The sequence below is a fragment of the Trematomus bernacchii genome, unplaced genomic scaffold (assembly GCF_902827165.1).
Source record: "Trematomus bernacchii unplaced genomic scaffold, fTreBer1.1, whole genome shotgun sequence".
NCBI lineage: Eukaryota > Metazoa > Chordata > Actinopteri > Perciformes > Nototheniidae > Trematomus > Trematomus bernacchii.
In genome coordinates this window covers 13627833-13652220 of record NW_022987803.1, presented here as the reverse complement: position 1 = coordinate 13652220, position 24388 = coordinate 13627833, and the positions used below count along the sequence as shown (strand labels likewise).

The following is a 24388-nucleotide window of genomic DNA, read 5'->3' as shown; positions in this document are numbered from 1 at the left end:
CGGCGAACATAAACATAAATGATCGTGGTGAAGATGATGATTAAATTAGGATTAAAAATCGGGAGAGCCGGCTGCATTTCCTCTCGTTCGTTTTTTTTCGACTAAACAACATTATTTTGTTAAATAACAACATGGTGATGTTTTGTAAATGATTACATGTCTTATTTAGCACAGACTATGATCCTATCCGTGACATATGGATCTTAACAAAGATCCGCTATACATTAGTACCAGACATACTGTACATCCAGTTTACTGTATCGAAGTTGATTTCACATGAGCTCCAGTGTGGAACCCCACTGCACCCCCTGGTGGATCAATGATCCATTGCAGCTGGCTTCACAATAATTAAATTTATTTATCACGGGGGCGGTATCAAGTCAGACTGGGGGCCGGCTCTTCATCACGAACCGATCACGGACCAATCACGACCCAATCACGACCCTCGCGTTTCAAACTGTCTGAAATAAGATGCTCCATCTGTAGTCCGGTTATCAAAATATTGATGTATTTATTAAGGAATATGCAGTATATTGATATTTATGATTAACCCTTAGATGCACGAGTGACTGGACCCTACACTCTTCCATAAGTGGGTCAAAAAGGACCCGTATTAGAATAATATGTGTTTTATGCCATTTTTGTCATTTTGGTTAAGAAAAATCCCTTGTATAATATTTTGGTTCACACTAGTTTATATTTATTTTTTCACTATTTATAATTTTAGACATTCTTTTTACATTTTGAAAAAAAACGAAACTCCATAGAAAATGCATGCGGGTCATTTTTGACCCACTTATGGAAGCTTGGGGTAGTAATACAAAAACTACAATTTCTTAAAATGTATCAAATTTAAATTTAAAATTTGAATGGCATGATATCCAAAACATGTTTTTTGAGGAATAGCTGGAATATGAAATGATAAAAAATGTATTTACAAAGATACTCTAAGAAAACCACCTCACCGGGTCAAAAAAGACCCAATTATGCATCTACAGTAAGGGTTAAACAAATAAGCTACATGTTTTGATTATAATTTATAATTTCTTAGGATTGCTTTCCACACCAAACCTTACATTAGAGCTTTAATCTCTAATCTCTAACTCCCTAATTATGTCATTTATCCTCCTCTTTTTGTGTCCTCAGGCAATAAACCTGTCATTCTGGTTTTGATGCACCACGCATATGAGGCCAAGTTCATTCCAAATGTGCAACAAGGAGCTAACGTTCAGCTGCAAGTCAACGTTTTCTTCCACGAGACGAAACATGGACTGCTCCACTGTGGAGAAAATGGAGCTGTTGTTTGCGAGATAACAAAATTTTTAAAAGAGATCCCCATTCCAAATGCCCAGATTGTGGCTGCTGCAGTGGCGGAGCTGGGGGGTGGCTGGGAGTGGCCATCCTGGCCACCCCGTTGGCCACACCAAACACCCTCACCACCACCCTCAAATCAGGTGAGCTTTCAAACTAAAATGTGAGATTTAATAGAGGCTACATAGAAACTAGGCCTTAATTAAGTCATTCAATATTTCTGTAATATAACATTTTTGTTTCAGAAGCCCGTTAAACAGCCCCCCCCCCACAGGGGTGAATAACGGCATCCCTTCCAAGGGTATGTACAACCTTTTAACATCCCTTTCACTTTCACATTTGGCACATACTTGCTATTTTGGTACGGTGAAAAGCCCTGGAAATGCTTGTCACTGAACTTTGAGTTTAGAGTATGTCATCCCAGACTTTGTCCTACTGGGTAAAGGGTAAACATCTGTCCACCTTAGCAAACATATGTGCTCAGTTAATCAAATCTATGTGGTTTATTTTTTTGCCAGTCATTTAATTATGCTATTTCCTTGACATTGTCTTTGACACACGGAAATACCCTATCCATGGTTGGTCTAATGTATAAGTAGAACACTTTGAGCTTATAACCCAAAATGAATGTCCCTTTTGGAGTTGATTTTGAAATGTTTCTTCTTCAAGAATTTTCTCATGTCAATGTTTGTTCATGTTTACAACAGCAGAGTTTTTTCAAATTCTACATGACTGGTAGAAAGTTTGGAATCATTTGTTTTATTGAAAAATCCCCAAAATTATAATTCAGACACAAATGTATTATTCATATTGAAATAGCAAAAGAAAAACAATTAAATGAGTACATCTTCTACAAAGCTGATGGTCTCAGAGTTTGCCTGACAAGGGAGATAACTGTTTGTTACCACATTTCCCTCCAAAGACCCTTCGATTTGAAATTGTTTATCAGTTCAGAAGAGCGTATGTGACAGTCAAGTCATTTTTAGCCACAACCTGATGTTTGGGGAAATTGTTCCTCTTTGGGTCTACTGTGGTCAAATGAAATAGGGATAAACTGTGATTTGTTTGTCCATAGCATTTTCAGTTCATGTTCACTGATGATGTTATACTGAGAGCTAACCTGTAAGACTAAGCATATATTTCTGTTGTGAGAAACAGTGTTAGTTCTTCATGGAAAACATGACTTTTTTGGAAACACTTAATGAAAAAAAAGGATCTGTGTGTAAAGCATACTCTCTCCAACCTTAGAGTAAAGTAATATAAAGTAGTCCTCTCAGCCATTTCACTGTGTCCAATCAAGCTTTAATGGAAGGAGATCACAAACTTTTGAATGATATTGTGAATGAACCTGACTAATTGATGTTGCTGTTTTTTCTCATCAGAAGAGCCCTCCAAGGTTGTGAATAAACGGAAAGGTGAGTCATAGTTGGATAGTTAGAAACTCAGATGTTCACATTTGTTTTTGCGATTGTTTTGGAACTGCATAGCAAAACACATCATTTCATTCTAGTGTAGGTTCTCTCAAGTTATGTTTGTGTATTAATCTCTTTGATATTTACATCCATTTTCCTCCCTACAGGCAAATTGGTGTACCAGATGGTTGTTACCGGGACAACCTTTGGTGCACATGATCAGCTGACGGAGAAAGTGAAGAATGAAGTAAAGGATCAGTTTGATCTTGTTCAAAGCAACAGCAACGACTACGACGTCACTATTGTCTTCTGCCCCATCGTTTCTCGCATGGGGCCAGATGTTGAGTCAGCCCTGAGAGACGTTAAAGGTAAGGGAACATTTGTTTCAGCCGGTTCATACTGAATGGAAATGGCTTATACATTTGTATTCACATAAAGGTTCTTTCTTACTTATTTAAGCATAGTCAGGTTATCAAAATATTGATGTATTTATTAAGGAATATGCAGTATATTGATATTTATGATTAACCCTTAGATGCACGAGTGACTGGACCCTACACTCTTCCATAAGTGGGTCAAAAAGGACCCGTATTAGAATAATATGTGTTTTATGCCATTTTTGTCATTTTGGTTAAGAAAAATCCCTTGTATAATATTTTGGTTCACACTAGTTTATATTTATTTTTTCACTATTTATAATTTTAGACATTCTTTTTACATTTTGAAAAAAAACGAAATTCCATAGAAAATGCATGCGGGTCATTTTTGACCCACTTATGGAAGCTTGGGGTAGTAATACAAAAACTACAATTTCTTAAAATGTATCAAATTTAAAATTTGAATGGCATGATATCCAAAACATGTTTTTTGAGGAATAGCTGGAATATGAAATGATAAAAAATGTATTTACAAAGATACTCTAAGAAAATCACCTCACCGGGTCAAAAAAGACCCAATTATATATCTACAGTAAGGGTTAAACAAATAAGCTACATGTTTTGATTATAATTTATAATTTATTAGGATTGCTTTCCACACCAAACCTTACATTAGAGCTTTAATCTCTAATCTCTAACTCCCTAATTATGTCATTTATCCTCCTCTTTTTGTGTCCTCAGGCAATAAACCTGTCATTCTGGTTTTGATGCACCACGCATATGAGGCCAAGTTCATTCCAAATGTGCAACAAGGAGCTAACGTTCAGCTGCAAGTCAACGTTTTCTTCCACGAGATGAAACATGGACTGCTCCACTGTGGAGAAAATGGAGCTGTTGTTTGCGAGATAACAACATTTTTAAAAGAGATCCCCATTCCAAATGCCCAGGTTCTGGCTGCTGCAGTGGCGGAGCTGCCGGGTGGCTGGGAGTGGCCATCCTGGACACCCCGTTGGCCACACCAAACACCCTCACCACCACCCTCAAATCAGGTGAGCTTTCAAACTAAAATGTGAGATTTAATAGAGGCTACATAGAAACTAGGCCTTAATTAAGTCATTCAATATTTCTGTAATATAACATTTTTGTTTCAGAAGCCCGTTAAACAGCCCCCCCCCACAGGGGTGAATAACGGCATCCCTTCCAAGGGTATGTACAACCTTTTAACATCCCTTTCACTTTCACATTTGGCACATACTTGCTATTTTGGTACGGTGAAAAGCCCTGGAAATGCTTGTCACTGAACTTTGAGTTTAGAGTATGTCATCCCAGACTTTGTCCTACTGGGTAAAGGGTAAACATCTGTCCACCTTAGCAAACATATGTGCTCAGTTAATCAAATCTATGTGGTTTATTTTTTTGCCAGTCATTTAATTATGCTATTTCCTTGACATTGTCTTTGACACACGGAAATACCCTATCCATGGTTGGTCTAATGTATAAGTAGAACACTTTGAGCTTATAACCCAAAATGAATGTCCCTTTTGGAGTTGATTTTGAAATGTTTCTTCTTCAAGAATTTTCTCATGTCAATGTTTGTTCATGTTTACAACAGCAGAGTTTTTTCAAATTCTACATGACTGGTAGAAAGTTTGGAATCATTTGTTTTATTGAAAAATCCCCAAAATTATAATTCAGACACAAATGTATTATTCATATTGAAATAGCAAAAGAAAAACAATTAAATGAGTACATCTTCTACAAAGCTGATGGTCTCAGAGTTTGCCTGACAAGGGAGATAACTGTTTGTTACCACATTTCCCTCCAAAGACCCTTCGATTTTAAATTGTTTATCAGTTCAGAAGAGCGTATGTGACAGTCAAGTCATTTTTAGCCACAACCGGATGTTTGGGGAAATTGTTCCTCTTTGGGTCTACTGTGGTCAAATGAAATAGGGATAAACTGTGATTTGTTTGTCCATAGCATTTTCAGTTCATGTTCACTGATGATGTTATACTGAGTGCTAACCTGTAAGACTAAGCATCTATTTCTGTTGTGAGAAACAGTGTTAGGTCTTCATGGAAAACATGACTTTTTTGGAAACACTTAATAAAAAAAAGGATCTGTGTGTAAAGCATACTCTCTCCAACCTTAGAGTAAAGTAATATAAAGTAGTTCTCTCAGCCATTTCACTGTGTCCAATCAAGCTTTAATGGAAGGAGATCACAAACTTTTGAATGATATTGTGAATGAACCTGACTAATTGATGTTGCTGTTTTTTCTCATCAGAAGAGCCCTCCAAGGTTGTGAATAAACGGAAAGGTGAGTCATAGTTGGATAGTTAGAAACTCAGATGTTCACATTTGTTTTTGCGATTGTTTTGGAACTGCATAGCAAAACACATCATTTCATTCTAGTGTAGGTTCTCTCAAGTTATGTTTGTGTATTAATCTCTTTGATATTTACATCCATTTTCCTCCCTACAGGCAAATTGGTGTACCAGATGGTTGTTACCGGGACAACCTTTGGTGCACATGATCAGCTGACGGAGAAAGTGAAGAATGAAGTAAAGGATCAGTTTGATCTTGTTCAAAGCAACAGCAACGACTACGACGTCACTATTGTCTTCTGCCCCATCGTTTCTCGCATGGGGCCAGATGTTGAGTCAGCCCTGAGAGACGTTAAAGGTAAGGGAACATTTGTTTCAGCCGGTTCATACTGAATGGAAATGGCTTATACATTTGTATTCACATAAAGGTTCTTTCTTACTTATTTAAGCATAGTCAGGTTATCAAAATATTGATGTATTTATTAAGGAATATGCAGTATATTGATATTTATGATTAACCCTTAGATGCACGAGTGACTGGACCCTACACTCTTCCATAAGTGGGTCAAAAAGGACCCGTATTAGAATAATATGTGTTTTTATGCCATTTTTGTCATTTTGGTTAAGAAAAATCCCTTGTATAATATTTTGTATTATATTTTGGTTCACACTAGTTTATATTTATTTTTTCACTATTTATAATTTTAGACATTCTTTTTACATTTTGAAAAAAAAACGAAATTCCATAGAAAATGCATGCGGGTCATTTTTGACCCACTTATGGAAGCTTGGGGTAGTAATACAAAAACTACTATTTCTTAAAATGTAAATTTAAAATTTGAATGGCATGATATCCAAAACATGTTTTTTGAGGAATAGCTGGAATATGAAATGATAAAAAATGTATTTACAAAGATACTCTAAGAAAACCACCTCACCGGGTCAAAAAAGACCCAATTATGCATCTAAGGGTTAAACAAATAAGCTACATGTTTTGATTATAATTTATAATTTCTTAGGATTGCTTTCCACACCAAACCTTACATTAGAGCTTTAATCTCTAATCTCTAACTCCCTAATTATGTCATTTATCCTCCTCTTTTTGTGTCCTCAGGCAATAAACCTGTCATTCTGGTTTTGATGCACCACGCATATGAGGCCAAGTTCATTCCAAATGTGCAACAAGGAGCTAACGTTCAGCTGCAAGTCAACGTTTTCTTCCACGAGACGAAACATGGACTGCTCCACTGTGGAGAAAATGGAGCTGTTGTTTGCGAGATAACAAAATATTTAAAAGAGATCCCCATTCCAAATGCCCAGGTTGTGGCCACATCCTGGCCACACCCTTGGCCACACCAAACACCCTCACCACCACCCTCAAATCAGGTGAGCTTTCAAACTAAAATGTGAGATTTAATAGAGGCTACATAGAAACTAGGCCTTAATTAAGTCATTCAATATTTCTGTAATATAACATTTTTGTTTCAGAAGCCCGTTAAACAGCCCCCCCCCACAGGGGTGAATAACGGCATCCCTTCCAAGGGTATGTACAACCTTTTAACATCCCTTTCACTTTCACATTTGGCACATACTTGCTATTTTGGTACGGTGAAAAGCCCTGGAAATGCTTGTCACTGAACTTTGAGTTTAGAGTATGTCATCCCAGACTTTGTCCTACTGGGTAAAGGGTAAACATCTGTCCACCTTAGCAAACATATGTGCTCAGTTAATCAAATCTATGTGGTTTATTTTGATGTCAGTAATTTAATTATGCTATTTCCATGACATTGTCTTTGACACACGGAAATACCCTATCCATGGTTGGTCTAATGTATAAGTAGAACACTTTGAGCTTATAACCCAAAATGAATGTCCCTTTTGGAGTTGATTTTGAAATGTTTCTTCTTCAAGAATTTTCTCATGTCAATGTTTGTTCATGTTTACAACAGCAGAGTTTTTTCAAATTCTACATGAATGGTAGAAAGTTTGGAATCATTTGTTTTAATGAAAAATCCCCAAAATTATAATTCAGACACAAATGTATTATTTATATTGAAATAGCAAAAGAAAAACAATTAAATGAGTACATCTTCTACAAAGCTGATGGTCTCAGAGTTTGCCTGACAAGGGAGATAACTGTTTGTTACCACATTTCCCTCCAAAGACCCTTTGATTTTAAATTGTTTATCAGTTCAGAAGAGCGTATGTGACAGTCAAGTCATTTTTAGCCACAACCGGATGTTTGGGGAAATTGTTCCTCTTTGGGTCTACTGTGGTCAAATGAAATAGGGATAAACTGTCATTTGTTTGTCCATAGCATTTTCAGTTCATGTTCACTGATGATGTTATACTGAGTGCTAACCTGTAAGACTAAGCATCTATTTCTGTTGTGAGAAACAGTGTTAGTTCTTCATGGAAAACATGACTTTTTTGGAAACACTTAATAAAAAAAAGGATCTGTGTGTAAAGCATACTCTCTCCAACCTTAGAGTAAAGTAATATAAAGTAGTCCTCTCAGCCATTTCACTGTGTCCAATCAAGCTTTCATGGAAGGAGATCACAAACTTTTGAATGATATTGTGAATGAACCTGACTAATATTGATGTTGCTGTTTTTTCTCATCAGAAGAGCCCTCCAAGGTTGTGAATAAACGGAAAGGTGAGTCATAGTTGGATAGTTAGAAACTCGGATGTTCAAATTTGTTTTTACGATTGTTTTGGAACTGCATAGTTTTCCTCCCTACAGGCAAATTGGTGTACCAGATGGTTGTTACCGGGACAACCTTTGGTGCACATGATCAGCTGACGGAGAAAGTGAAGAATGAAGTAAAGGATCAGTTTGATCTTGTTCAAAGCAACAGCAACGACTACGACGTCACTATTGTCTTCTGCCCCATCGTTTCTCGCATGGGGCCAGATGTTGAGTCAGCCCTGAGAGACGTTAAAGGTAAGGGAACATTTGTTTCAGCCGGTTCATACTGAATGGAAATGGCTTATACATTTGTATTCACATAAAGGTTCTTTCTTACTTATTTAAGCATAGTCAGGTTATCAAAATATTGATGTATTTATTAAGGAATATGCAGTATATTGATATTTATGATTAACCCTTAGATGCACGAGTGACTGGACCCTACACTCTTCCATAAGTGGGTCAAAAAGGACCCGTATTAGAATAATATGTGTTTTTATGCCATTTTTGTCATTTTGGTTAAGAAAAATCCCTTGTATAATATTTTGTATTATATTTTGGTTCACACTAGTTTATATTTATTTTTTCACTATTTATAATTTTAGACATTCTTTTTACATTTTGAAAAAAAACGAAATTCCATAGAAAATGCATGCGGGTCATTTTTGACCCACTTATGGAAGCTTGGGGTAGTAATACAAAAACTACTATTTCTTAAAATGTATAAAATGTAAATTTAAAATTTGAATGGCATGATATCCAAAACATGTTTTTTGAGGAATAGCTGGAATATGAAATGATAAAAAATGTATTTACAAAGATACTCTAAGAAAACCACCTCACCGGGTCAAAAAAGACCCAATTATGCATCTAAGGGTTAAACAAATAAGCTACATGTTTTGATTATAATTTATAATTTCTTAGGATTGCTTTCCACACCAAACCTTACATTAGAGCTTTAATCTCTAATCTCTAACTCCCTAATTATGTCATTTATCCTCCTCTTTTTGTGTCCTCAGGCAATAAACCTGTCATTCTGGTTTTGATGCACCACGCATATGAGGCCAAGTTCATTCCAAATGTGCAACAAGGAGCTAACGTTCAGCTGCAAGTCAACGTTTTCTTCCACGAGACGAAACATGGACTGCTCCACTGTGGAGAAAATGGAGCTGTTGTTTGCGAGATAACAAAATATTTAAAAGAGATCCCCATTCCAAATGCCCAGGTTGTGGCCACATCCTGGCCACACCCTTGGCCACACCAAACACCCTCACCACCACCCTCAAATCAGGTGAGCTTTCAAACTAAAATGTGAGATTTAATAGAGGCTACATAGAAACTAGGCCTTAATTAAGTCATTCAATATTTCTGTAATATAACATTTTTGTTTCAGAAGCCCGTTAAACAGCCCCCCCCCCACAGGGGTGAATAACGGCATCCCTTCCAAGGGTATGTACAACCTTTTAACATCCCTTTCACTTTCACATTTGGCACATACTTGCTATTTTGGTACGGTGAAAAGCCCTGGAAATGCTTGTCACTGAACTTTGAGTTTAGAGTATGTCATCCCAGACTTTGTCCTACTGGGTAAAGGGTAAACATCTGTCCACCTTAGCAAACATATGTGCTCAGTTAATCAAATCTATGTGGTTTATTTTGATGTCAGTAATTTAATTATGCTATTTCCATGACATTGTCTTTGACACACGGAAATACCCTATCCATGGTTGGTCTAATGTATAAGTAGAACACTTTGAGCTTATAACCCAAAATGAATGTCCCTTTTGGAGTTGATTTTGAAATGTTTCTTCTTCAAGAATTTTCTCATGTCAATGTTTGTTCATGTTTACAACAGCAGAGTTTTTTCAAATTCTACATGAATGGTAGAAAGTTTGGAATCATTTGTTTTAATGAAAAATCCCCAAAATTATAATTCAGACACAAATGTATTATTTATATTGAAATAGCAAAAGAAAAACAATTAAATGAGTACATCTTCTACAAAGCTGATGGTCTCAGAGTTTGCCTGACAAGGCAATAACTGTTTGTTACCACATTTCCCTCCAAAGACCCTTTGATTTTAAATTGTTTATCAGTTCAGAAGAGCGTATGTGACAGTCAAGTCATTTTTAGCCACAACCGGATGTTTGGGGAAATTGTTCCTCTTTGGGTCTACTGTGGTCAAATGAAATAGGGATAAACTGTCATTTGTTTGTCCATAGCATTTTCAGTTCATGTTCACTGATGATGTTATACTGAGTGCTAACCTGTAAGACTAAGCATCTATTTCTGTTGTGAGAAACAGTGTTAGTTCTTCATGGAAAACATGACTTTTTTGGAAACACTTAATAAAAAAAAGGATCTGTGTGTAAAGCATACTCTCTCCAACCTTAGAGTAAAGTAATATAAAGTAGTCCTCTCAGCCATTTCACTGTGTCCAATCAAGCTTTCATGGAAGGAGATCACAAACTTTTGAATGATATTGTGAATGAACCTGACTAATATTGATGTTGCTGTTTTTTCTCATCAGAAGAGCCCTCCAAGGTTGTGAATAAACGGAAAGGTGAGTCATAGTTGGATAGTTAGAAACTCGGATGTTCAAATTTGTTTTTACGATTGTTTTGGAACTGCATAGTTTTCCTCCCTACAGGCAAATTGGTGTACCAGATGGTTGTTACCGGGACAACCTTTGGTGCACATGATCAGCTGACGGAGAAAGTGAAGAATGAAGTAAAGGATCAGTTTGATCTTGTTCAAAGCAACAGCAACGACTACGACGTCACTATTGTCTTCTGCCCCATCGTTTCTCGCATGGGGCCAGATGTTGAGTCAGCCCTGAGAGACGTTAAAGGTAAGGGAACATTTGTTTCAGCCGGTTCATACTGAATGGAAATGGCTTATACATTTGTATTCACATAAAGGTTCTTTCTTACTTATTTAAACATACAGATGGAGCATCTTATTTCAGACTCCAGCTTACTGCTTCCTGCCTACTACCTGCCAGTTACCTGCCTAAGACCTGCCAAAGACCAATATCTGGGAATGTTAAGCCCTCCCACTATTTTCCAAGAGGGCGTTGCCAGATTTTCAATTTCAGGATTTAACCAGGAGATGGCGCTTCCTTCACAGAAACAGGAAGACAGCTTTTCATGGACTTTCAGTTTTGTTTAGAAGAGCATTTGAACACATCAATATTTTAGATCAAATAAAGTATATCTAATCTTGTAATTCAATAATATATAGTCTTTATATATTAAATAACTATGGCCAAACTAAAACTTATTTTTTCACAAGAGAAAATGCAGATATTATATAAAAAACTAAAGTTAAAATCTTGTTTTTAATGCCCCAAGAGCAATAAAAACACTTGGTAAAAAAATCCTGAGAGAGGCTTTCATAAATTGCATTTAGCTGACGCTTTTATCCAAAGCGACTTACTATTTAATAAATGATAAATGATTATTCATAACAAATATGAGTGATGTGTGATTATTATTCATGTTATATACTGATATTGGGCTAAGTAAGCATGCAATCCTGCAAATTAACCCTTAGTTGTTCAATATATTTATTCAGACAATGTGAGTAGAAATACAGAAATTCTGCTCCCACCTAAGGCCAACGTTGCAATATTACAACATTTCCCTAAAAACTTACCAAAACGTAAACATTTTTAAAACTCTTTCATTTCTGCTCCAGAGGCCAGGGGTTAAATTGGGATTTGATATGTGGGGGGGCTCTGTTAGAAGGTGCGACGGGGGAGGGGGGAGAGAGTTAGACGTTGGCGTCCGGCCGTTCTGTGATTCTCCAGAACTCACAGCTGGCCAGGGATAAGTCCCGACTCTCCCGACGGCCAATCCGTGCCTCCCCTGACTGCACGTTGCTGACACACGCCGCTGCAAACTCTCTGCACGGAGGAGCCGCGGAGGAAGAGACACACGTTCACTAAGCCGAAAAAACTATATCCGGTCACAGTGATCTGCTATTTTAAAGTAAATTCAACACATATCGACCCTAAATATAGCATATATTAAGAACGAGAAAGTGTTAACATCGTTTTTTGTAAACATATGACAAATGTGCGAGGGTGATGACATCAGAGCATCGTCCTATGGGCTTAGCCCCGGACAGGTACAACAGGTATTCACTCAGAGGGGGGTAGGTACTAAATGCCACCCATTTCCATGTAGGCAAACAAAGTCAAAAATCAACATACAGTAGGGGGGTGGGGGATGGTGAACGGTATGGTCAATGTTTGTAAACACAATCCCCAGGATGTGTCCTTATCAAACCAAAATAGAAAATGCAGATATTACACTCAGACATTGGAAAAGTCTATGTTAAAAAGCCTCAGTCACCTTAAGTCATGTAATAAAAACATCTCAGGTCAGTAACACTGAAAGCTAAATGTGCAATACCATGTTCAGCTATGTTACTATTTATAATGTTATTGTTGTTACAACAGAAGATGTTTTTCTTTATATTGAAGTTAAATGCATCAATCTGGTGCACTTTGAGGTCAAAATTAAGAGATTTATGGATACCGCTGGAAAAAGCTGCATATGCCGAGCCTGTACGTAGCGCTGTAACTTCCTCCACAAAAGCAGCCTTCTGTTTATTCAACGTGGTGGGGGCCGAGGGAACCGGGCAGAGTTTTTCGCCGGTCAACGTGTGTGAAAGTTTAAATCTTCCTTATTGAGCTTTAAAACAAATTAATAACGACTATATATAATAATAAAATAAACACCGGCTGTTGTTATGCCTGCTGTAACGTTAAATTACTCCGTTCTCCGCTTAAGTAATTATGCCGTTACAAGCTTCATAGTTGTATTTATCATCTAAATTTGCCAAAACAAGTTTAATATTCTGAAAGCCAAGACTTTGTTTATTTGAAATCAGATGAAAACAAACTGTAACGGACCCTGCCGTGTTATCTATGATTACTATGCCTTACTGTACATTCATAATTTCAGCCGGAGGGAGGTGGGCGGCGCTGCGGAGGAGCAGATTGCGAGTGAGGTGCCTGTCATCTTCCCTTTACAAGCTTCACAAATGTATTTATCGTGTGATTTTGGAAATAAAAGTTTCATATTCTGAAAGCCAAGACTTTGTTTATATATTATACGTGGGTAGCTATGACATCAGAAGGAGTTACCGTAAATGAGAGCTGCCGTAAAAGTGTTTCTAGGATTTCTAAACGAACTATTACAGCTGTTATAAAGCATTAAATAAAAAGTCATGAAAGAGATAAGGAGGAGAAAAGGTTTAAGGAAGTAAGCAAGGAATACAGAATGTTGAAATCCTCTGTTTCACGCGATGTCGAACATTGAAGACAGAGGACGGCGGTCCCCCAATCTACACAGCGGGAGAATCACGATCTTTCCCACATTAGTGCAATTCACCTATACTTAACCCCAAATAAAAGAACCCAATAAAAACAGTTGTTAAATAATAGTGAAGTCACGTTGTAATAATAACTCATCTCTCGGTTTGAGTGTTCTTTTTCTGCTTTTCTGACTATTTCTCATTGTGGGGAAAAATAACACCCAGGGTCCTGATCGTTTTAATGAAGTTGAATACAGAATATTCATATTTGTCAGTGATTTCATGTCAATTCGGCGAACATAAACATAAATGATCGTGGTGAAGATGATGATTAAATTAGGATTACAAATCGGGAGAGCCGGCTGCATTTCCTCTCGTTCGTTTTTTTCGACTAAACAACATTATTTTGTTAAATAACAACATGGTAATGTTTTGTAAATGATTACATGTCTTATTTAGCACAGACTATGATCCTATCCGTGACATATGGATCTTAACAAAGATCCGCTATACATTAGTACCAGACATACTGTACATCCAGTTTACTGTATCGAAGTTGATTTCACATGAGCTCCAGTGTGGAACCCCACTGCACCCCCTGGTGGATCAATGATCCATTGCAGCTGGCTTCACAATAATTACATTTATTTATCACGGGGGCGGTATCAAGTCAGACTGGGGGCCGGCTCTTCATCACAAACCGATCACGGGCCGATCACGGACCAATCACGACCCAATCACGACCCTCGCGTTTCAAACTGTCTGAAATAAGATGCTCCATCTGTAGTCAGGTTATCAAAAATATTGATGTATTTATTAAGGAATATGCAGTATATTGATATTTATGATTAACCCTTAGATGCACGAGTGACTGGACCCTACACTCTTCCATAAGTGGGTCAAAAAGGACCCGTATTAGAATAATATGTGTTTTATGCCATTTTTGTCATTTTGGTTAAGAAAAATCCCTTGTATAATATTTTGGTTCACACTAGTTTATATTTATTTTTTCACTATTTATAATTTTAGACATTCTTTTTACATTTTGAAAAAAAACGAAATTCCATAGAAAATGCATGCGGGTCATTTTTGACCTACTTATGGAAGCTTGGGGTAGTAATACAAAAACTACAATTTCTTAAAATGTATCAAATTTAAAATTTGAATGATATCCAAAACATGTTTTTTGAGGAATAGCTGGAATATGAAATGATAAAAAATGTATTTACAAAGATACTCTAAGAAAACCACCTCACCGGGTCAAAAAATACCCAATTATGCATCTAAGGGTTAAACAAATAAGCTACATGTTTTGATTATAATTTATAATTTATTAGGATTGCTTTCCACACCAAACCTTACATTAGAGCTTTAATCTCTAATCTCTAACTCCCTAATTATGTCATTTATCCTCCTCTTTTTGTGTCCTCAGGCAATAAACCTGTCATTCTGGTTTTGATGCACCACGCATATGAGGCCAAGTTCATTCCAAATGTGCAACAAGGAGCTAACGTTCAGCTGCAAGTCAACGTTTTCTTCCACGAGACGAAACATGGACTGCTCCACTGTGGAGAAAATGGAGCTGTTGTTTGTGAGATAACAAAATATTTAAAAGAGATCCCCATTCCAAATGCCCAGGTTGTGGCCACATCCTGGCCACACCGTTGGCCACACCAAACACCCTCACCACCACCCTCAAATCAGGTGAGCTTTCAAACTAAAATGTGAGATTTAATAGAGGCTACATAGAAACTAGGCCTTAATTAAGTCATTCAATATTTCTGTAATATAACATTTTTGTTTCAGAAGCCCGTTAAACAGCCCCCCCCCACAGGGGTGAATAACGGCATCCCTTCCAAGGGTATGTACAGCCTTTTAACATCCCTTTCACTTTCATATTTGGCACATACTTGCTATTTTGGTACGGTGAAAAGCCCTGGAAATGCTTGTCACTGAACTTTGAGTTTAGAGTATGTCATCCCAGACTTTGTCCTACTGGGTAAAGGGTAAACATCTGTCCACCTTAGCAAACATACGTGCTCAGTTAATCAAATCTATGTGGTTTATTTTGAGGTCACTAATTTAATTACGCTATTTCCATGACATTGTCTTTGACACACGGAAATACCCTATCCATGGTTGGTCTAATGTATAAGTAGAACACTTTGAGCTTATAACCCAAAATGAATGTCCCTTTTGGAGTTGATTTTGAAATGTTTCTTCTTCAAGAATTTTCTCATGTCAATGTTTGTTCATGTTTACAACAGCAGAGTTTTTTCAAATTCTACATGACTGGTAGAAAGTTTGGAATCATTTGTTTTATTGAAAAATCCCCAAAATTATAATTCAGCCACAAATGTATTATTTATATTGAAATAGCAAAAGAAAAACAATTAAATTAGTACATCTTCTACAAAGCTGATGGTCTCAGAGTTTGCCTGACAAGGGAGATAACTGTTTGTTACCACATTTCCCTCCAAAGACCCTTTGATTTTAAATTGTTTATCAGTTCAGAAGAGCGTATGTGACAGTCAAGTTATTTTTAGCCACAACCGGATGTTTGGGGAAATTGTTCCTCTTTGGGTCTACTGTGGTCAAATGAAATAGGGATAAACTGTGATTTGTTTGTCCATAGCATTTTCAGTTCATGTTCACTGATGATGTTATACTGAGTGCTAACCTGTAAGACTAAGCATCTATTTCTGTTGTGAGAAACAGTGTTAGTTCTTCATGGAAAACATGACTTTTTTTGCAAACATTTCATAATAAAAAGAAGATCTGTGTGTAAAGCATACTCTCTCCAACCTTAGAGTAAAGTCATATAAAGTAGTCCTCTCAGCCATTTCACTGTGTCCAATCAAGCTTTAATGGAAGGAGATCACAAACTTTTGAATGATATTGTGAATGAACCTGACTAATTGATGTTGCTGTTTTTTCTCATCAGAAGAGCCCTCCAAGGTTGTGAATAAATGGAAAGGTGAGTCATAGTTGGATAGTTAGAAACTCAGATGTTCAAATTTGTTATAACAATTTTGTTGGAACTGCATAGCAAAACACATCATTTTATTCTAGTGTAGGTTCTCTCAAGTTATGTTTGTGTATTAATCTCTTTGATATTTACATCCATTTTCCTCCCAACAGGCAAATTGATGTACCAGATGGTTGTTACCGGGACAACCTTTGATGCCCATGTTCAACTGATGGAGAAAGTGAAGAAGGATGTTAAGGATCAGTTTGATCTTGTTCAAAGCAACAGCAACGACGTCACTATTGTCTTCTGCCCCATCGTTTCTCGCATGGGGCCAGATGTTGAGTCAGCCATGAGCGACGTTAAAGGTAAGGGAACATTTGTTTCAGCCTGTTCATACTGAATGGAAATGGCTTCTACATTTGTATTCACATAAAGGTTCTTTCTTACCTGTGTAAGCATAGTCAGGTTATCAAAAATATTGATGTTTTTATTAAGGAATATACCTATATTGGTATTTATAATTAAACAAATAAGCTACATGTTTTGATTATCATTTATCATTTCTTAGGATTGCTTTCCACACCAAACCTTACATTTAGAGCTTTAATATACCATTTTCCTCCCTAATGATCTCATTTGTCCTCCTCTCTTTTTGTGTCCTCAGGCGATAAACCTGTCATTCTGGTTTTGATGCACCACGCATATGAGGCCAAGTTCATTCCAAATGTGCAACAAGGAGCTAACGTTCAGCTGCAAGTCAATGTTTTCTTCCACGAGACGAAACATGGACTGCTCCACTGTGGAGAAAATGGAGCTGCTGCTTGCGAGATAATAAAACATTTACAAGAGATCCCCATTCCAAATGCCCAGGTTGTGGCTGCTGGACATTCTGGAAAATGGAAAATGTTCGGACATTCAATTGGCTAAAGCTTTGTTGTTTATTTTATATCAGACAATGATACTACAGATTGTTCAATTATCAATTAAATGTTTCGTTTTGTTATTGCATTCATTTGTATAGTACTGTATCATGTCTGTATCACCTTTTGTTTCATTTGTATTTTCTTTAGTTTTACACGCTCGGAAAAAAAAAATAAACTAAACTAAAATCTGACAATATCCTGAAGGGGGTATGGGGGCGTTGTACCTCCAAAGATAAATTTACTTAACTTTAGATTTGGCAGTGTTGGTGCGAGCAACGATGATATGTTTTCCTCTCAAGTAAAAGTGTAATGGATCACTAACAACACAAGTCAAGCAGTCAAAATGTGATTTATCAGACAGTTTTGATTTGACTCTTCTACCATAATCTGAAAACTTAATTGTATTCTCCTTTTTCAGAAGAGAGGTTGGCTACTAATTTGTAGTCCAATTATTTATATCTCTGTAATATTTCTCCAGTTGCTACTGTGGTTTCTCTACTGTATTGTGACATGAATGTAAAGGAAGTGATTAAAGAGTGCAACAAAGCTTAGTCATTTGCCAAAAGATTCCCTTTCGAATACATACATCCGCCAGAAATGTAATTATTGCTGCAAATATTAGAATAAAATGAGCAGCACATTATATTTGGTTTTCATGCATGAATGTTAATTTTTGCTGCAATTAATTCTAAAGATTTGTTTCCCAGAGTTTATGTTATGTGTGATGACGATATACTTAATACTTTCTATAAACTGTCGTTACAGCAGGTGCAATCACTTTGTCTGAAGTCCTTTTTAGATATTTATATGACATAACATCCTGAAGCTGGAACATGTATCTTTTTGATGTAAATAGTTCAAGAATAGTGTTGACCCAAATGAATAATACACTGATAATTAAAAAAAACCTATAGGAATCTAACAAACGTTATGATACGGTTTTTGGATTAATTAACATTCTTTGTATCTTAAATGTAACCTCATTGTTGGCAGGGAAAATTCAATCGCTATCAGTTTTAGAGGTAAGTTTTATTTAAACTATCGAAGCTCTAATTGATTCTGGATGGTAGGCACTAGACACTGAATGGGAAACACCCAATGACTGCAAGGTTTGTCTAAAAATCTTGGAAAGGAAGTTAGTTCCCTGATCAGTCTGCACAACCTTCGGCAACCCAAAGGTGGTGAAAAACTTGGTCAGTGCTTTAATGATGGCGGGTGCAGTGATTTTACGCAAAGGGATTGCCTCAGGGAAACGGGTCGATACACACATCACAGTCAGCAAAAACTGATTACCTGCCTTGGTCTTCGGCAACGGACCGACACAGTCAGCAATGATATGGTCGAAAGGCGCACCCATAGCCGGAACAGGACACAACGGCGCTGGGGGAACTACCTGATTTGGTTTACCCACCACCTGGCATGTGCTACAAGTTCTACAGAAACACACTACGTCATCTTTCAATCCTGGCCAAAAGAAATGTTGAAGGATCCGGTCATAAGTCTTAGTCACACCTAAGTGGCCAGACCACAAGTGCTCATGTGCTAACGCCAGAACCTGCTGCTGACAACTCACAGGAACCACTAACTGATAAATGCTGTTCCAATCAACACCTGAACCAACTTCTGCATCACTTGATTGGTCAGCCCACCGGCGCATCAGCACCCCATCATCCACAAAAAACAACTGTTTCTTATTGCATTCATTAGGGTTCTCAGCAGCGTTGAAACACTTGATCAAGGTAGGATCATCTCTCTGTGCCGTGATGAGCGCCTCACGGGTCAAAGGCATAGCCACCTCTGGAGCAATAGCGATAGGTTCCATTTCACCATCACACACTGTTGGAGGACCCTCCACTAATCCATCAACAGAGGTCAACCTGTCATTAGATAGGGCAGAAACAAGCCAAGAATCAGACAAATCCACATCCTGAGCCTGCTTACGGGCCTGAGCTCTGGTCAAAACACTAACTGCAAATACCTCCGGATGAGTCAGCAATAGGTTATCATCTACAGCACCAGGAACTGGAATGTCAACAACCTCTGGAGTAGGATACACTTTACCTCCGGCTATATCGTTTCCCATTATGAAATCCACACCGTCGATTGGAAACCTGGGGAGTACGGCAACTGTGAAGAAACCAGTAGCCAGTTTGGACTGGATATGGACATTGTGGAGAGGTGCGGGCACAAAACCCATTTCGATACCTCTTACCACGGCACTTGCATCACAGGCGGACTCAGTACTCAAGGGCAGAGCACTGGCAAGAATGAATGACTGTGAACCACCACTGTCTCGTAACACCGTAACCTGCCGCTGGTCCTGCACCTTCCCTGATAGAGAGACAAAAGCAGTGGAGATGAACGGCTTAAAACACTCATCATGCCCCGTTTTAACAGTGGTCTGACCACTAGGACACACTGTTTTAATCAAGCCCACCCCTTTTGGTTGCTTGCCACCTGCTGCCCGCACTCGCTTCAAAGCAGCACAGTCTGCTATCACATGACCTGGGTCATGACAAAAAAAACAAGCTCTGTTTAGCCTGGGATCCAACACTGGAACAGGGAACGTAATTGTCAGGAGCTCTACGATAAGTGTCTCGCTGAAAAAAACCGCTCTTGTGTATCAGTGCAAACTCGTCTGCCAGAGTGGCAGCCTGCTGAAGTGTAGTTACTTTCTGCTCGTTCAGGTAGACTACCGTACGCTCAGGTACACCGTTTTTAAACTCCTCTAACATCATCAGCTCATACACTGAAGTAATGTCATCAGCTTTACAAGCTCTACACCACCTGTCAAAGAGGACTTTCTTCTCCCTCGCGAAGTCCACGTAAGTTTGGCCAGAAGTTTTCTTCAGGCCGCGAATACGCTGCCTGTAGGCCTCAGGCACAAGCTCATATGCCCTGAGAATTGCACCTTTAACATTCTCATACACTAAACTATCCTCGACAGAAAGAGAAGAGCAAGCCTCTTGAGCCTTGCCGACTAGCTTACACTGTAAAAGAATAGCCCACACGTCTTCTGGCCAGCGCAGAGCAGCAGCAATGCGCTCAAATGCACCAAAATAGATCTCCACCTCTGATTCACGAAACACAGGGACCAAAGAAATATGCCTACTCACGTCGAAGGAGGCAGCAGGACCAGAAGATGTAACGGCAGAATCACCCCCCCCAGAGCTCTAACTGACGCATCAGGACAGCAGTGTCTGCCTCCAACTTCCTGATCTCCAGCTCCCTCCTGAGCTGAAAATCCCTATCACGCTCCTCCTTCTCCCACGAGCCATACGCACTTTTACCCTGGCATCTAATTTAGACCCCGTAGGTGAGGACCCTGCCGAAAACGAGTCAAACTGAGGCATGTTGAAAAGTTTTGCCTGTTCCGTAGCACTCTGAACACCAGGAGTAACACCAACGCGGCCTCCACCATGAGATACTGCTGCTACAGCCCCGGCCACCGTTCCAGGAGATTCCACTAAAGTAGGCAGACTCAAAAACCCCCTGTTCAACTAGTCCAGTTAGCAAAGTAGCCTTGAGTTCACTTTTAACAAGAGCAGAGGAGACAGAAACGTGAAAATGGTCAGCAACTAACCGCAAATCAACCTTCCTACACCAGTCTAGCTGACCCACAGTAGGACTGGCCACAAACTGCTCCAAAACAAAAGCCATCCTTATCAACAGCTACTTACAATTTTTAAAAAAAAATTTTTTTAACAAACTTCCCCAGATCCTGCCTACCAAACTTACCTAATTATCTTCTGGAGCGTGCCGGGCTCGAGGGACTTTAAAGGCAAACATCCCCACCCAGGATTACCCCGAAAATAAAAAAGGCAAAATAAAAAATGAGTGCCTGAAGGAAAGACTGATTCAGCCCAGCTAGACACTCCCCTATCTAAACTGAGGAAGCTTTTAAACAGCAAGATACTTCACAGCCAATGCTACCAAACACAATATCAACGCTAAACCACAAACAGATACTCACTCTTTGTCTCAAAGATCGGACGAGCCCCCATTTGTTACGTTCCCTCCAAAATCTAGGGGTACGAAGGGGAGTAACAAAACACAGAACGACCAGCACGAGAAAAAAGAGAGGAAACTGATCTCTTTTTTCACAACATGAGATTTAATCCAACAATAATAGTAGTGATGACGAGATGAAGCCGAGGCTTCGGAGCGTGTGTCGAGTAATCGCCGAAGCTTTCTGTGAAGCCTGTGTCGAGGCTTGTATCATTTGGGGGCCAGTGACGTCATCGATGACAAACGAAGCCTCGTTTGTCGATACCACGTGACTGCTTCAGGAAGCGATTCAGATCTTGGCGCGAGCTTCTGACAGATAAAAAGCCATGGGATTCGATTCAAGATGTGTGATCCTTGTGAGAGGAAAACACTTGTCGTTTTGCCAGTTTTGGTTGTACGATATTTTTGCTACTTGCAAAGTTAGAATGGAGCCAGCTAAGAAGAGAAAGACTTCCCCTATGTGGGAATACTTTGATCAGATTTCACACAATAAGGTAAGGTTTGCATACATGGTTTATTACAACAATGTATTATGTTAGATTTTGTATGGTTCATTTTTTTACTTTTTCTATTTCATTCAAAGGTGAAGTGTTTATTGTGCTCCAGGGAACTGGGGTACAGTAACAATACTTCATCCATGCTAAGGCATTATCGTGCCATGCATGAGATGAAGGAGGGACATGCAGGTGATGCAGGTGGACCTGCTCAAGGTTTGTCATTTAATATTTTGGAATAATATACTATAATATACTATAATTTAACCATGTTAACTTCACTTTATCATGCAAATAAAAGAAAGTTACAAGATACTCATTCTTAACACAGCTTACCCCCCCCCCCCCCCAGGTACCAGGCCTACCAGAAAACAGGATCTGGATGAGGCCTTGGTCAACCTGATTGTGAAGGATACACAGCCATTCAGTGTTGTGGAGGATGTGGGATTCAGGGCATTTGTGGCCTTATTGGATCCAAACTATGTCATCCCCAAGCGACAGGTGTGTAAGACTTCATGTATAGAGCAAAATTGTTTATTTTTTCATGGCATTTGACAATTAACCAGTGAATTAACCATCCCCTCTTTTAGGCTGTTAAGGCTATGGTGGAGGCCAAGTATGCTCTAGAAAGGAGCAAGGCCATAGCTGACATGCAGAAGGTGGTTGCAGTGAGCTTGACCTCTGACATGTGGACCTCCATCAATATGGATGCCTATCTGGCTGTAACCTGCCACTTTGTTGACGACAACACACGTCTTAATTCTGTGTTGTTAGGGGTCCAACAATTTCCCCAAACACACACTGCTGAAAACCTGGCCAGAGTGAAAACCTCCCTCATGGAGGAATGGGGAATCACAGACAAGGTCACTTGCCTTGTGACGGATGGTGCAGCCAATATGATCTCCTGTGGCAAACACTTAAAGCTACGTCATGCAATATGCATTGCACATACACTGAATTTGATTGTCAAAAAATCTCTTGACATGACCCCTGTGCTGAGTGATATCCGGGCCAAGTCAAGAAAACTGGTGGGATTTTTCAGGAGCAGCACCCTTGCTAAGGTATGTGCTTTGACCTTTCTTAAATTGGTTAATAATTAATAATAATCATAATGCTATGTTTGTTACTGCTACTTTGACAATTAAATAAATCTTTAATTGTGTGTTAAAGGAGAAGCTTGTATCGGTGCAAAGGCAAATGGGAAGGCCCACACTGAAGCTCCTGCAAGAGGTGGAGACCCGCTGGAACAGCACATATCACATGCTGCAACGTCTGGTGGACCTCAGAGAGCCAGTTGGTGCGGCATTAGCCAGCTTGAACACTGACATCACCACACTGACCTCTGCCGAGTTCACCACCATAAGTGGGTGCCTCTCTCTGCTGTCCGGATTCAATGATGCCACCATTGAGCTGTCTGAGGAGAAAAATGTATCCGGGTCCAAGGTTGTGCCCCTCCTCAAAATGCTGGAGCAAATGCTTCAAGAGGAGATGGCAAAAACTGCAGAAGCAGTGGCAAAAGAAATGGGAGAACACCTATTAAGGCAGCTAAGAGAGAGGCTCCACACACTCCAATCAATGAGCATAATGTCATTGGCAACACTACTGGACCCTAGGTTCAAATTGATCGGGTTTTTTAGCCCTTCAAAAGCTGCAGAAGCCACAAAAAGGCTTGTGGCTGAATGTGGTGCACTGATCCGAACACCTGAAGATGTGCAGCCAGAAGAAAATCCATCCACATCTCAACCTGAACAAGAAATCCCAGGTAATTTTATTAATTTTAAATCAATTTGAAGTAATTACTACAACATCCACTGACACTCTCTGTGTATACTTTTCAGGAAACAAACTCTGGCAAAAATTGGATCGGACTGTAAAGCTGTCCAGAAAGACCAAGAATCCAACAGCTGACGCAACTGTTGAAGTCCAGCGGTACCTGGCTGAACCAAATATCGGACGCTTGGAGGACCCTCTGAACTACTGGCAGACACAAAGACATGTGTATCCAAACTTATATACACTTGCTGTCACTTTCTTGTGCACACCTGCTTCCTCAGTCCCGTGTGAAAGGGTATTTTCAAAGGCAGGAGAAGTTGTGTCCAAGAAAAGAAATCGCCTAAGCCCGAAAAGTGTGGAAAAAATATTGTTTTTAAACAAAAACCAATAAAATTGTTCCATGTATCACAAGCATTTTCACTGGCCTCTGCAAAGTCACACAAGCACATTCACTGGCCTCTGCAAGTTACACAAGCATATTCACTGCCCTCTGGCAAGTTACACAAGCATATTCACTGCCCTCTGGCAAGTTAAACCCTTGTTCTTTTCCAGTTTTCGAACATATATTGCTTCTTTTGTCTTTATAGAAGGCAGCAGACATTTACATTTATTTATGTATAGATGTAACAACAAGATACTATATTGACACATTGTTTTTATTATTATATACAGTCATTTTAAAACACTTACTGGTGTAAAATTCTGTTCATACAGGATGACAAATACATTTGACATCTTTTACCTTTTTGTATCATTATTTCCAGTATTTTTAGTATG

At 38.8% G+C, this 24388-nt stretch overlaps 1 protein-coding gene across 23 annotated transcripts in view; it reads left to right on the top strand.

Moving 5' to 3' along the window:
- The first annotated feature begins 1124 nt into the window (after window positions 1-1124).
- LOC117498622 overlaps window positions 1125-24388 on the top strand; it is a 39198-nt gene continuing 15934 nt past the window's right edge. For 15 of the 23 annotated variants that reach the window (XM_034150837.1, XM_034150835.1, XM_034150831.1 and 12 more), the window contains exons 1-7: window positions 8190-8372; window positions 9137-9408; window positions 9511-9566; window positions 10648-10680; window positions 10768-10968; window positions 14875-15146; window positions 15249-15303. In XM_034150837.1, coding sequence (XP_034006728.1) covers window positions 9335-9408; window positions 9511-9566; window positions 10648-10680; window positions 10768-10968; window positions 14875-15146; window positions 15249-15303 — 691 coding nt within the window. In that variant the 5' untranslated portion in view covers window positions 8190-8372; window positions 9137-9334. Of the gene's footprint in view, window positions 1455-1556; window positions 1613-2693; window positions 2727-2890; window positions 3092-3841; window positions 4150-4251; window positions 4307-5386; window positions 5420-5583; window positions 5785-6540; window positions 6813-6914; window positions 6970-8189; window positions 8373-9136; window positions 9409-9510; window positions 9567-10647; window positions 10681-10767; window positions 10969-14874; window positions 15147-15248; window positions 15304-16583; window positions 16661-24388 lie in introns of those variants that run through there. The other 8 variants (XM_034150829.1, XM_034150830.1, XM_034150828.1 and 5 more) reach the window with 8 other exon arrangements.